The 14,402-nt window shown below is 40.7% G+C and overlaps 1 protein-coding gene across 7 annotated transcripts in view; it reads left to right on the forward strand.

Annotated features, from left to right (window-relative positions):
• The window catches only part of SMOC2 (SPARC related modular calcium binding 2), a 150,306-nt gene that overhangs the window by 101,340 nt on the left and 34,564 nt on the right, over window positions 1–14,402 (forward strand). For all 7 annotated transcript variants that reach the window (XM_064445620.1, XM_064445622.1, XM_064445619.1 and 4 more), the window contains exons 8-9: window positions 1,739–1,925; window positions 9,045–9,127. In XM_064445620.1, coding sequence (XP_064301690.1) covers window positions 1,739–1,925; window positions 9,045–9,127 — 270 coding nt within the window. The remainder of the gene's footprint in view (window positions 1–1,738; window positions 1,926–9,044; window positions 9,128–14,402) is intronic.

The raw sequence follows: 14,402 nt of genomic DNA on the forward strand, positions 1-14,402 counted from the left end.
CTATTTCTCTTTTTTTTTTTTTTAAGGAGCCTTTCTGTCCTCACTATGCGGATTCTCTAAGTACAGTTTATTATCTAAACACTGGTGCTTTGAGAGCTATTCAATCTCTGACTATGTCAGTGGGTAAACCAGGACAAAAACATGTAAAATCAATCCATTTATCTAGCTGTCCTGCTGAAATACTGTATGAAACAAAAGAGGGGGAAAAATATAACAACCAAAGAACTGAAAAAACACTCCATCTGTGCCTTGTAATCAAGTTAGCAAGTGATGAGCTTGGTTTTTAAACCTTTTACATGGATCGGAACAAAATACACTGTTTTGGAAGCCAGTCAATCATATAGATGGAATTATGAGTCGTTTAAAGTATGAAGGCTTTTAACTTCCTGCCACCTTTTCTGCTGCGACAGAAGCCTTACTGATGTTGGCCATCTGCATTTGCAAGGAGCTGGCAAGGAGCGGTAGCGTTCTGGGCATAACGAGGGACTTTCCATCAGTTTCTGCCTCCAATTTGCAAGGCATTTGCTGAACCCTGTGGATAAGAGTAAATGAGATAAGACCGAAGTTGAAACTCATTACAAATGCACTAGAAAATCCAGTCAGGATTCAACTTGTTCTTCTGTGGGTTGAACTGTGAAAAATCAAGAAGTAAATCCTGCCAGAGATTCAGAGAATAAGCGGGTCACTAGTCTTTAGCTAACTTGAAAGAAGAGCAAATATTACACATGGATATTTTTTTGTAGCATTAAAATAACTTTTCTTTAACTGAAAAGATCCTTTTAGAGATTGACATTCTAATAACTTGAAATTTTCCTGTCCATAATTTCTGTGTTTGTAGACTGCTTAGTCTTATGAACATTCTTGGTTTTCAAATATTTATTTTTTTTTTCACTGGATTAGTTGGAGATTATAGAGCAGCTGTTTTATTAACTGTCTAAATTTCACATGATAGAAGACTGACTTTGAGGTTCCTGGAGAAATAATCACTTGAGTAAATAGTCTGTCTCATTTATTATCTCTGCTGTGCCACATCTACGAGCAGAGGTGGTTTTTTACTGGCATTCTCAGGCCCTGGCATTTCTGCTCTTTGCCCCCTGGTTCGTAATTTCATGTAAAGGCTAGGAATGTATAGACATGTATACCTTTCTCACATCCAGAAGAGATCTGGGACATATTGTTAATGCAGAGGTTAAAATGTATTACTTTTTCTTGTGGGTCTTTGGTCTCCAGAACAAATGAAACATCTCCATTGCCAGAATCACCAGAAAAGAAAGTGGAAGAATTTTCACTGTATTAAGAGGTTGTTCCAAAACTGGAAAAAAAGAACAGAATATAAACACCTCAATTAATACCTAGATTAATAAGTCATATAAGGAATTGTAGGAAGTTGGATTTTTACTGTATCCTCTGAAAAGAATCAGTAGTTTACGGACTGTGGAGTGGGTGAGAACGGTTTTAACGTAGCACAGGAAGTATTTTGTTATCCTTGGATTATGTCAAGTATAGGAAAGGGGGTGCTAAATTATTATTAGGCCTGTATTAGGCAGCTGCAGGAAAAGGAAACTAAAGTTCCTAACAGTATACAGCATAAACCAATGTACCTGGTGTCTGAGCTGCAGCAAGCCTCTTCAAATACAATCCTTATATGTAATCAAAGAGAGATATAAAAACCATTTGATAAGTCTAGTAGGCCCTTTCCTTATAGCTTCTTCAGCATTATTTCTTTTCCTTCCAAAAGCATCATCATGTGATCAAGAGCTTCAGTCAGCCCTGGAGGAAGCGAAGCAGCCCCAGAAAGACAATGTGTTCATTCCAGAGTGTGCTCAGGGCGGCCTCTACAAACCGGTGCAGTGCCATCCTTCCACGGGCTACTGCTGGTGCGTTCTGGTGGATACGGGACGTCCCATCCCTGGTACATCAACGAGGTAAGGGAATACGTGTTCAGCGCTCAGAAGCTGTAGTGAGGAGACGCCTTGGTGTGCTAGCATGTAGATTTCTATTGCTGGTGGAATTATAGCGTATGGATTCCTTCCACTATGAAGGTGAAGTGGAATACTTCTAAGAACCATCAGAAGTTACGGCCAGATGGCCAAAGGCTGTTTCACTGCAATGTCATAGACGGTTTGCTCCCACAGTCCTCTTTTGTACTTTCTGTTTTGTGCTGGGAAGCCAAGGCTGGGAGCAGATAACGAATAAGCCCAGAGGAAACCTCACACTCAGCCTGAATATAGAAGAACCAAGTGAGACGGTCTATGACAGAAACCACGTCCAACCTCAGAAATGTTCGGTTATTTTTCCAGCAACCTCCTCAACTATTTCATATGACTGGCTTTGATGGAACAACTGTTTGGGAACCCATGGAGAGGAAATATCATTTTAGTGGGTTATTAATAGGAGCTTCGAGTTCAGTTGTCTCAGCTGAGCCGGATACATGGTAAAGCGTTGTTAGCCACACCGAGCAGATGTAGGCAAGGCAAGTATCGGGTTCCAAAAGATGTTATTTAGGCTGGTTATTGAGGTTTGGCCCTTGAAGGATTGCTATAGAAGCTCACAGAAAGCTGATGGCCAGTATGGGTATCTTGATGCAATCATAAGTCTTTTCAAGCTTAAGCCAAAATAATTTTTTATCATTTGCATAAGGCTCGTGAAAAAAACATTATTAGCCAATTGCTGTAAAGTATTATACTATTGGGGAGTGTTTTTCACATATTCTCCAAGTGCTGATTTACTGATAGCTGTTTATACCATGGTCTAGACCATGCCAATTACAGTACCAGCTGAAGGGAGCATAATTTAGAGCTACTGTTGATCTGCCGTTTCTGGCAAGCTGAGATCCATAAACTGTCAAAACAAAATAGTCCAAATTTGGTCCTGAAACTGTAGGACCAGTACACATGTTGTGTGAGGACCTAGAGATGTCCTGTAGAGGTTCCAGAGGCTCCCTTTTCTGCTCTTCCTCTGTTCTCCACCCCTAGGTTTGTTCACTATTTCTTGTTTTTAGTGCTAGTCCTTCTTTGAATTATAGTTTAAATAATTTTATGGAGACTTAATTCCTATTCTCTAATTTGAGTTAAAATAATTTTCTTGTGCTTGCCCAGCAATAGAACAACTGCTGATTTTTCTGTAGTTCTTCTTTATGACAGTAATTCTATTAGAGAATCACAGAATAGCTGGGATTGTCAGGGACCTCGGGAGATTCTGTAGTCCAGCCCCTCTACTCAAAGCAAGGTCAGCTACAGGAGATTGCTCAGGACCACGTCCAGTTGGGCTTTGAATATCTCCAAGGACGGAGAGTCCACAGCCTCTCGGGGCAGCCTGTTCTACCGTTTGATCATTATCACAGTTAAAAAGCTTTTTCTTGTGTTTAGATGAAATTTCTTGTATGCCATTTTGTGCCCGTTGCCTCTCTTCCTGTCACTGGACATCGCTGAGAAGAGTCTGACTCCGTTCTCTTTGTTTTCCCTCCTTTGGATATTTATAGGCATTAAAAAGATCCTCCCTGAGCCTTCTCTTCCCCAGGCTGAACAGTCACAGTTCCCTCACCCTTTCCTTATTATGTCAAATGCTCCACTCCCTTAATCATATTCCTGCCCTTTTGCTAGACCCTCTGCCGTATGTCCATGTCTCTCCTGTTTGGGGAGCCCAGAGCTGGACACAGCACTGCAGATACGTCTCACCAGTGTGAAGGAGAGGGGGAGGACCACCTCCCTTGACCTGCTGACAATACTCGTCCTAATGCAGCCCAGGAGGCTGTTCCCGCCTTTGCTGCGAGGGCACATCGCTGCCTCATACTCATGTCCATCAGAAATCCGGGCCCTTGCTGCAGAGTTGCTTTCCAGCTGATTGCCCCCCGTCCCATGCTGGTGCAGGGGGTCAATATTCCCCAGGCGTGGGAATTTTGCATTTACCTTTTTTTGAACTTCATGAGATTCCTGCCAGCCCATTTCTCCCACCTGTTGAGGTCCCTCTGAATGTCAGCACAATCCTCTGGTGCACCAGCCACTCCTCCCAATTTTGCACCATCTGCAAACTTGCTAAAGTTGTTCTCTGGCCCAGCGTTCTGGTCGTTAATGAAGAGGTTAAACAATATCGGCTGTAGTATTGAAGTCTGGGGCACGCCACTGGTGACTAGCATCCAGCTGGAATCCTTGCTGCTGATCACAACCCTTTGAGACTGGCAGTTCAGCTGGTTTTCAACACACCTCACTGTTCATTTATCTAACCCATACTTCATCAGTGTGTCTACGGGAAAGTAATCAGAGACAGCGTCAAAAGCCTTGCTAAATTAAGATGAACAGTATCTGCTTCTCTCTGCTCATCGACTGAGCGAATCGTCTCATCATAGAAGGCTGCAGGGTTGGCCAGGTATGATTTCCTCTTCATAAATCCATGCTGACTACTCCCAATCACCTTCTTGTCCTTCATGTGCTTTGAAATAGCTTCTAGGAGGATTTGCTTCATCACCTTCCCAGGAACTGAGGTAGGGCTGACTGGCTTGTTATTCGGTTCCTCCTTGCCCTTCTTGAAGACAGAAGTGACACTTGCTTTTATCCAGTCCCGAGGAACCTCCCTGGTCACCATGACCTTTCAAATATAATTGACAGTGGCCTTGCAATGCCATCAGCCAGCACCCTTGGCACTTGTGGGTGCATCCCATGAAGTCCCATGGACTTGTGTATGTCCAGTTTGTTCAAACAACCCCTGACTCCACCAAGGGTAAGTCTTCCTCTCTCCAGAATTTACTAGTGGTCTCAGAGACTTGGGATTCCTAAAAACTGTTTTTACAAGTAAAGATAAAGAAGAAGGCATTGAGTACTTCTGTCTTCTCTGTGTCCTTTGTCACAAGGTCCCTGTCCCACCCAGCAGCAGGCCCACATCTTCTCTCCTCTTTTTGCTGCTGATATGCACGTAAGCAGCCCTTGTTGTTGCCTTTCATGCTCCTTACCAGATTTGTCTCCAGGGGGCTTTGGCTTTCCTAATGCCATCCCTGCACACTTGGACAGTGTCTGCATATTCCTCCTGTATCACCTGACCCTGCTTCCACCTCTTGGACGCATCCTTTTTATGTCTGAATTTTGTTAGGCGCTCCTTGTTCATCCGTGCAAGCTTCCTGCCACATCCTGCACATCAGGATGAACCGTTCATGAAACTGGAGGAGGTGATCCTTGAAAACCAACCAGCTTGCTCTCCTATTCATATTTATAGTGTGCGTGCAGCGCATGTGGTTTTGGCTTCTGTTCTCACACTGACTGGAACTCTAGGTCTTCCCAACACCTTGATGTATCACCTATGGATCTAGAATCAGTCACCATCTTCTTTTTTTCCCCTTGGGTCTCCTGGCCTCATGTGTTCTGCAACTACGCAGTAACTCAGCTGCGGGAGAAGAGGTGGCAGGGAGTTCTTTCACTGTGCCGCATGTCTCCAAAGCTGGAAGGTTGGATTCAGTCTCACGTACATGATTTAGGCACAAATCTTCCTGTTCCTCGATGAGTGCTCTGCCTGATGACTAATACCCAAAAGATCAGCTGCTGTGGTCTTGACCATTTCTAATCTCTTCAGCTTTGCTGGACTTCTGGGGAGTCTTCAATGGCATTCTGAGGAAGTTAGTATTTCATAATATCCCCAGAGAGGACATTTCTGAGCACAGATGGATAAGTAGAGTCATCAGTTTTAGGATTTTCATACTAAATAAAGAATCACTGGTGTATTTAGGAATCTACAGTCCTGGTAAACAAGCAGGTGGGATTATTGCCTGGAGTTTGAGGAATGTCTAGACCTCATTTCTGGGAAAGATTTAGGTGGGCAGGAATCCCATTAATTATTTCTTGATTATTTTTTTATTTTTTAGTCTACATCAATAAAATTTAACTTTTCCCCCCTAGCAGGAGGAAGTAATAGGGGAACAGAATATGATGAGAAATATGCAGCTGTCATTTCTTAAATTCTTTTTTATAGAATGGAAAGGGCATCTTTCCTAGTTTAAAGTCTTTCCTAGTTTAAAGCACCAGGGGTTCACGCTAAATGGTGTATGCTATCTTCCAGCTTTCCACTGCAAAATACACATTAGAAGAGTAGCTGCTAAAACTCTACTGCAGGAACCGGTAGCATAAGTACTCCTGGTAGCGAGCTGGATGCATTGCGTCCTGGAATCTCCATTCTGCAAATCTGGATCGGATCGCTAGAGGACAACAGTGAAAGGATAAACAGATCTGGGGAGCTGTTACCAGAACAGCTTAGCATTTTGCATGTTGTTGGTTTTGAATGCATTCGTGAGGCTGAAATCTGTCATATCATCAGGCTCCGAATACCACAATAAATAGACCCATTAAATTAGACGCCCAAAACGGAGGTTAGTTATTAATACTCATTGACCTCCTAGTGTCCTGTCACCTGAAGCAAAGATAAATGATTTGTCAGTGAAGGTATTCCAGAAATAAAATATGTAGTTCTAGAGTTAAAAAAAAGGTATGTGAAGGAAGCACCACTCTAGGACATCTAAGACAGTAACACAAGAAATGGGTGGAGTTGTGGTATGAAGCTGGCTTTCATGAAAGCCTAGGGGAAACATCCATGTGACTAAAAGGAGGTAATGCATTTAAAGGGTACAAAACCATTCCCCTGGAAGTCTATCGATACGGTCCTTACCAGCTGGCTCCCAGTGCCTCCTGGGCAACATAGCGTGACCCTCTGCCTTTTTGCCCCACAGGGTCATAAGTCTGCGTTCTTACATGCAACGTTTTAGCAGCCAGGATCATGGGCAAAGTAATGCCCGGTCCATGTGCACAAGATTATCTCAACCTAAAAAAGACCATCGATCAGCTGCTTCATGGAGCTGCCCACACTGTAGTATTCCTGTGAAACTCTCCATCCTCCGCTGCTCTGTTCACCTCAGTAAATTGCAGCAGATTGCTCAGAGCTATAAAGCAGCCTTCATAAGCTCCTGGTGACTTTTGATATACATTCACTGCTAGGGATTCTTTGCCTTTTAAAATTCAAAAGAGTAACTTGGGATGTCTTTTGACTACATTATTTTTAACCTGACGCTGCTCCATTCTGACATGGTATCACTTTCCCACTCTTTCCCCATGAAAACTGAGGCAAGCGCATTTTTCTTATCAGTTCTCAGCATTGCTGTGCCCGTGTGGCAAATTTCTAATGACACATTTCATCTTTCTTCGGTTACTTTAAAGAGTTAAACATGGACTTTTCACATTATAACATTTTAACATCTATTGGGCTTTAACATATTTAGTTTGCATATGATGAACTACATGAATATACAACAAAAATACAAACCAAAAAAGTAGAAGAGTAGAGGCCAAAAAAGAAAGTGTAGGTGCAGGGCAGTAGCAATAGTGGAAGAGGATGACGGGGACGCAGAGTCAGGTATCAGATTAATTGGGGACCAGGCTGGTTGCCAGATACTGCATTAGTGAGTGTTGCTCAGAGATTTCCCTTTCACTCTTTTCTTGGCTGACTGAAGTGGTCAAGCGTTAGGTGTCTGAATCCAACCCATGCTATCAAAGCAGCTTCTATTCTTGCCATTCTTTAGGGGAAAAAAGTGCCTGTAGCTCTCCCATGTCCATGAAACAACACTGTACCTTCTTGCGGCAGCCAAATTTGATGGGCCGCTAGGCAGTTTCATTAGATGATGTAGAAATAAATTAAGCAAAGGAAAAAAAATTATTCCCACCCCTCCCCCCCATTCTGCCTGGTATTTGAGCTTAAAATACTTAGGTATTTTTCTTAGGGGCAGTCTGGCCTGGAGCCGGGACATAGCTATGATTTGATTTTTTAAAAAAGAATATTTTGTTCAAAAAATTTGGAGCAGTATATTTTGGTTAGACATTCTCGTATGCAACTCAGTAACTGCCATTTTGGGGAACTCTAGACTAGGAGAATTTCGAAGAAAGAAGAGCAGTTATATAAAATACGAAAGAACCTAGATTCACTGAACAGGCACATATGTGCAAATGCGTGTATGTGGACACAAGTCATATTACTCAGTCTTTTTAACTGATCATTGCAACTTCCTCTGAAACGCTACACATTAAATTGTGCAGCTTCAAGCTACTTTAGGAGAATGAGAAAGTAAAATTTCTCAGGAAGAGATTCTATCAAGCTGAGTGAAAAGCCACCCTGCCTCGGGGGTGGGGTCGTAAGAAAACAGAACAGATCCAGCAGCAGATGCTCCCATGCCTCCCAGTCTTGCATAAAAGATATTGCTAGCAGCGTTGCACAAGTCGAAGTTTGTTAGGAGTACAAATAGCGCCGAGGTTCTTCTTACCAGCTGGACTAACGAAGGGGCTTTAAGTAAACGCCGAAAGCATAGTGGAACCAGAATATTCCAGTAGCAGGTGGAGAGTCAATTGTTTTCCCAATCCATTTCGAGCTGTTCTAGCCCAGTTCCCTTCCTTCTGGAAACCCTGTCAGTTCTTCGCTCTTGTTCCAACTGTTAGCTGTTCATGGCTAGCCCTTCTTATGTAAACTAACAGGGTTTTTTGGAGAGGATACAGGGGCACATGGCTTTAGAGCTGCAGTAGCAGCTGTCCACAGTTCCTGCCTCGCTGTGATTTTGAAATCCCTTCTCTGGTGTCTCCCAACATGAACATGGTGACAGACGTCAGAATTTGCCATATTGTTTATGGCTTTTTGATTTGGTAGGTGGGAAGAGAGCCTGACTTTGGTTTAGGTTTTGTGGCTTTTTTGGTGTTTTTCAAAATGATTTTTTATTCTGTATCACTTTATAGCAATTCCCCACAGTTTTATCCTTCCTCAGTTTTCCTCCCTGTAGAATGAGCTTTGGAATAGATAATAATTTTTTAGTTTGGTATCATTCCCAGGAGAATAAAGATGTGCTGGCTTCCTTGAGGTAAGTGGAAAATAGGCAGACGACTTTGCATTGCCCCTTCTGAATGAAAACCAAGCTTATTCCCTGAATAAAAGAAGGTACAAGTTTAATTTGGACTATAAATTTGGAAATAAATTAGTTCTAAATCAAATTAACCTTGGCTGGTTTTACTCTCTCCCTGTTTGTTCTTTAGGTATGAACAACCTAAGTGTGATAACGGTGCCAGAGCTCACCCAGCAAAAACAAAGGATTTGTACAAAGGACGCCAGCTTCAAGGTCAGTGAAACAGATAAATTTGGTTTCATGCATTCCAGTGCTTTGTTTATTCACTGCAATAGATTAGAAATCAATTTCTTACCCTATATCAAACCAGTGTATCTTTTAGATATTTCTATATTGATTTGCCACCAACTGAAGTCTTTGACTTTGGAAGAGTGTGTGTAAATGTGGGTCCTGGGATGCTGTCAGAGAAAGTAAGGTTCGTTTTTCCTCCGTAGTTTAAAGGCAGACACATTTACTTACTGGAATTATTCCTCGCTGTTGTCATACCAGAGAAGTCAGCAAATATGCCCAGAATAACTTGGCCCGTACTTCATAATCCTTGTTCTAGCAAAATCTATGGGAAATTGGCCTTTATCTTCAAATCAGTCTAAAAAATGTATCTTCTACTTACTTTTTTTCCAAGAGTACCCGTGTCAGTTTACCTCACAATAATATTATTTTATTCTTCTCTGCTGTAGGAACAAACCTTGGTGTTTGTTAGATTTTTCATGTTTTCACAGTTTTTCTAAGCGTGTGACAGATCTTATCTCTGGATAGTTAAACTACACGGAAGTCAGTAGGCTTACTTCATCTTTGAAACGGCCTTTTTAATATAGTTGAATAATTTGAGGTGTAGCAGGTTCGATGATATTGCTGGTGTTACGAGGGAATTATGAATCAATGTCAGCTATTGTAAAGAACCAGAAACAAGCAAATAATGTGGGTAGATATTTTGTGTCATGAAAAGTATTTCAGGTTAGCCACATTTAGACAATAATTCTGGACTAAATGTGCCCGTCAGTGTTGAAATACATATTGAATGAAGCACACATTAATACTCTCTGTCATGCAATAAATTTAATTACAAGGTATAATAAAAAAAAGGTAAGGAATATGAATGTTATGTTATTATACCATATATAATTATATGTTGTGTTCTGCACAGAAAAAGGTCAATTGTCGGATTAACTGTAAACTGTCCAATTACTGTGCCTGTAAAAATGGTGTGTGACCCAGAAACGTATCTAGCTAAGTATGATGGGACAGACAGACAGGAACAGGACAGACAAGGCCGTCAAGGAAACATTTGTGCGATTTCAGATAGCCCTATTATTTTTGGGGGGATTTTGTCTAGAACTGTGGGTGCAATTCTGGTCATCCGTGTTCAGGAAAATGGATACACAGGAGAGATTATCTAGCACTAATTTATTAGGGAAAGCAGGTACTTTACAAGAGAAAGCAGCTAGAATTTCCTTCATTTAGACAAAAAAAAGGCGAGGTCCAAAGGTGATATTGTTCCTGAGACCATAAGGAAGAGAAACTATTTTCCTCTGTGACAATTTTGGCACAGGAAAAATAGGTATGAACTACCCTGAATGACTTTCCCCTGGGAGAAGTAAAGTGGTTTCCAACGATTAAAGCAGTGAGGCAACAGCTTCTAAAGGACCAGTAATGGGGCAGAAAATCTGGTTAGTTTTTTTAGGTTGATCTCGATTACTTTATGAAAGAGGGGGAGACAGGGCCAAATGAGTGAGGTACTCACTCCGCATTGTGGCTTATCACTTAAAGTACTGAACCTGTATATACTCAAAGATGAAAAGCTGATTTGCACTAAAAATTCACGTTGGAGCACGAATTTCAGAGCTCTTACCAAATTGTCTCCATTTCTCTTCCTTCACAAAAAAGCGATGGAGCATGCCTGACTTGCAGTTTTGCTGTTTAGCTGCTCGCAGACTTCAGCAAGAACCATATGTGCCACATAAATCCTCAGATACATGAAACTCCGTGGTAAATACACGCCCGTTGACAGTCAAATTGATGACATTTATCCATCATTTCACCAGTCAGTACTTGCTTACTGTAGTTACTTGCTGCTGTTATAATTTCAGGAATAACTGCAGGTATTTCAGGGACAACTTGGGACTTACTTTACGATCATTACTCCATGAAAGCGGGTGGAAAATTGGCCATCTTCAACAATTTATTTCAAACACCACTTGAGTCGTAACAGACTTGGATAATTACTTGAATTTGTGTGTGTTTTTTCTGAGTGAAAAGAACCTGCCCTCAGAAGGCAGGGTAGCAGAGCGGAAGCTGAAGGAACGGGTTTTGCACTAAAAGGTTTGCTGGTCACTCCTACCTTTTGCTAGAAATTCTGAAGAAGCATTTGCTAGTTGGAACCTTAGAGGGAGGATGGGCAGGTGAAGGGTCTGAAGTTTTCTATTTCTTATCCAAACTGATAGAGCTTTTTAACAGTACAGGAATAAAGATTTATCCAAAATCAAGATACTTTGCCAGTGAAACAATTAACAAGAACTTTCCATGCCGTAAACTCCTACCTGATGAATTAATTTTCATGAAGTCAGGCAATGATCTTTTGATTTTGTTGTTCTACTTTATGGCATTTTCCATTACGTGAGTTTTAGCCCACTGAAGCAATGTGAGCTCGTATTTATCATAAATCATTATATATGACATGGATTTGCTCTCCCTTATCTTACATTGCTTAGTCTTTGCTTACTGAAGCAAACTAAATCACAACAGGCTTCCAAATGCTTTACGTTATTTTAAAATGAGGCAAGTACCAACATTTCCTAATATTTCACGAACACGTAAGGGTTAGCTGGAAAAACCTTTCTCCTACTCTGAGGCAGCATGGAGTAAGTACATGCCTGTAGAAGTAAGAGGGGAAAGAGGTTGCTTCACTGTTGCAGTTGTGTTAAGGTGTTTATTTTTCTGTCTCTTAAGGCGTTCTCTTTTCTTTAACTGGTCTATTAAAGTTCAAGTCCTCAGCTGGCAAATTTCTCTCTTCTCATAGAAACATTACATCAAGTGAAAATGCCTTGAGCTTACTTTACATAGCGTTTGGAAAAAAAGGAGGTTGGAAGAGGCTCTTGCACAGGTGTGGCTAGTTGTTAACCAGTAGCAGGGAAAATTGCATGGATGGCTAATATGAATCAACTTTTCAGTAGGAATGAACCGCTGTTGCTCACAGCTTCTTTATTGTAAGCAGTGGTGCAAAGGCATGTCTGCATTTGTGCTGTCGAAATTTAAATACTGCATCTGATTGCTGAGTGGTGCCGGGACTGAATAAAAAACGGGAGATAATTATGTACTTATTTTCAAGGAATAACATTTTCAAATGGATGGGTTTGCTTGATTTGCAACTTATACCCACAAAAATGCAGTAGCACTGGGTGAACCCGCTGTTACTGCCTGCTGTGTAAAAAGGGGAAGATTTTAAAGCAATTACCTTACTACTATGAACGATCTTAAATAGGATAAGCCCCACTGGTACATCCTCAGGTGGATTAAATTGGCATAGTTCTGCAGCTATGCTGATTTATATCACCTGAAAAATTGAACCCGTTACATGTTAAGCCAAATATTTTAGCAATAATTTGCAAATAAATCAAGATGCAGTTTTTGGCAAACACTGATATCTTGTTAAGGCAAAACTGTAGAAGGTAAGGGCCCCTTGGAGTCTGTGGCAAAATTCCCACTGATCTAAACCGAGCTAAGAATATATCCTCACATCCTAAGGGTAACTTAATATAAAGCATCTGAAATTGAAGGCTAATCTAATGTTTGTAAGAGTGACCCGAGCCACCTGCATCTGTTAGATTAGACTGGAAGTTATATAATTCTTCCCATTAGGTTTCTAGTCCTTTTTTTAAAGCCAAAGCATTTTTCTGAGGTTACTTGCGGGTTTGATCCTTCTCAGAAAGTAGTCATTCCGAGATAATGAAAATGAACTCAAAAATGAGCCCAGAGAATGTCACATACTGGGGAAACAGAAAGGTTTTTACTTTTCTCATGGTCAGAGTTTTCAAACGTTCGTAATGACCTGTTGTTCTCTGTGTTATGCAGCAAAATGGAAGCCCTGTGGTGAACTGACATATTCTTTTGAGAGTCTTGAACGGTTTATTTCAGACTTTTGGATAGTTCCTGTGTTAAACAGAAATTCAGTTTTCTACACGTGCTCATCCAGAGCATTTAAAAGGGTAGAGCACGAAGCTAAGCCTATAGCATGATGGAATGAGGTGTAAGTGCCCCTGTATTTCCTCAAGTTATCAGAGGCAATTGGTCAAATTAAGCCAAGCTGAGGAAATATCAGTTCCTGGAACTGTATTTATTCAGTCTGATTCTATGGGTGAAGGTATTTTCAAGCATTATATGTAATCACTAGTTTTTAATAATCCATAAAATGTTCCTCAGCATGTACCCTCAACAGATGTGTATTTATTTATAAATTATATAGATGTACTACTGTACTAATATAAGTACACTGTAAAGCATACCCAAATATAGAAATTTAAAAAGGATGAAATAAAGATTAAATAATCACAATTTTAATTTTTAAATTATATTTATTAATAGTGCAAAAAATATTTTCTCCCTCCATTCCAATTGATTGTCTTGTACCCAGGGGGTACAAGGGGGTACCGGGGGGTACGTGTACCCCGCTTTGGAGACCAGTGCCTTAGACAATGGTTAAGCTACCTGTTCATAAAGCCAGTCTTACCTATTCTCTGAGCAACCTGGAAGAAAGGGGCTTGGATATGTAAGCCAGCGAGACACGATCACATATTGAGCCAGTGCCAGACCACTCATCTAATATGCCTCAAAGGCAAATCTTTTTCTTATTTAAAAAGTATGCACCAAATGCAAGAAGGCTCTGTTTTAGGCGCCGCTGTATGGGGGTGGGGGGGGATAGACTGTGGATAAACCTTTATATAGTTTAAGATTTTTGTATTCTTACTTAACCTGTGAATTTATCTGCTTTTCCTGTAATACAATTTTCATTACCAAGATCTGAAATTTGAAAAGTAAGTGGAAAAATTTTCAAAATATTATGGGAAATGTGATTTTGCTGATACAACATTCTTTACTTAGAATTACCCTTATTTTTATGAAAAAAAAAAAAAAAAGCCTAAGTGAGTAAAAGGCACACAAACTTGAGAGAAGGACACAATGTCAAGCTGGATGTTCAGACTTTACTGGGTTTCTAAGGGTTTGTGGCTTTAAGTCAGACCATTAATTTTGTTTACATTTCATTTTAATTTGTTTCTCCTTTTCTTTAGCACAGTATTTTTTTGAAGTTCCTGTAGTTGTGATACTTCCTCTGGTACGAAAGGATAATTTGGGAGGGGAAACTAGTTTGGAAATGGCAGTTCCTTATAAACTGTAACAGTAATAGAATCTACTGACTTGGGTGAATGTGTAGGTTCAGTAAGTCCATCTACTAAAAGTCCTGAAAGTCTCCATTTTCTATTTTCTCAAAATAGCG

This window comes from Phalacrocorax carbo, chromosome 3, assembly GCF_963921805.1.
Source record: "Phalacrocorax carbo chromosome 3, bPhaCar2.1, whole genome shotgun sequence".
NCBI classification, from domain to species: domain Eukaryota; kingdom Metazoa; phylum Chordata; class Aves; order Suliformes; family Phalacrocoracidae; genus Phalacrocorax; species Phalacrocorax carbo.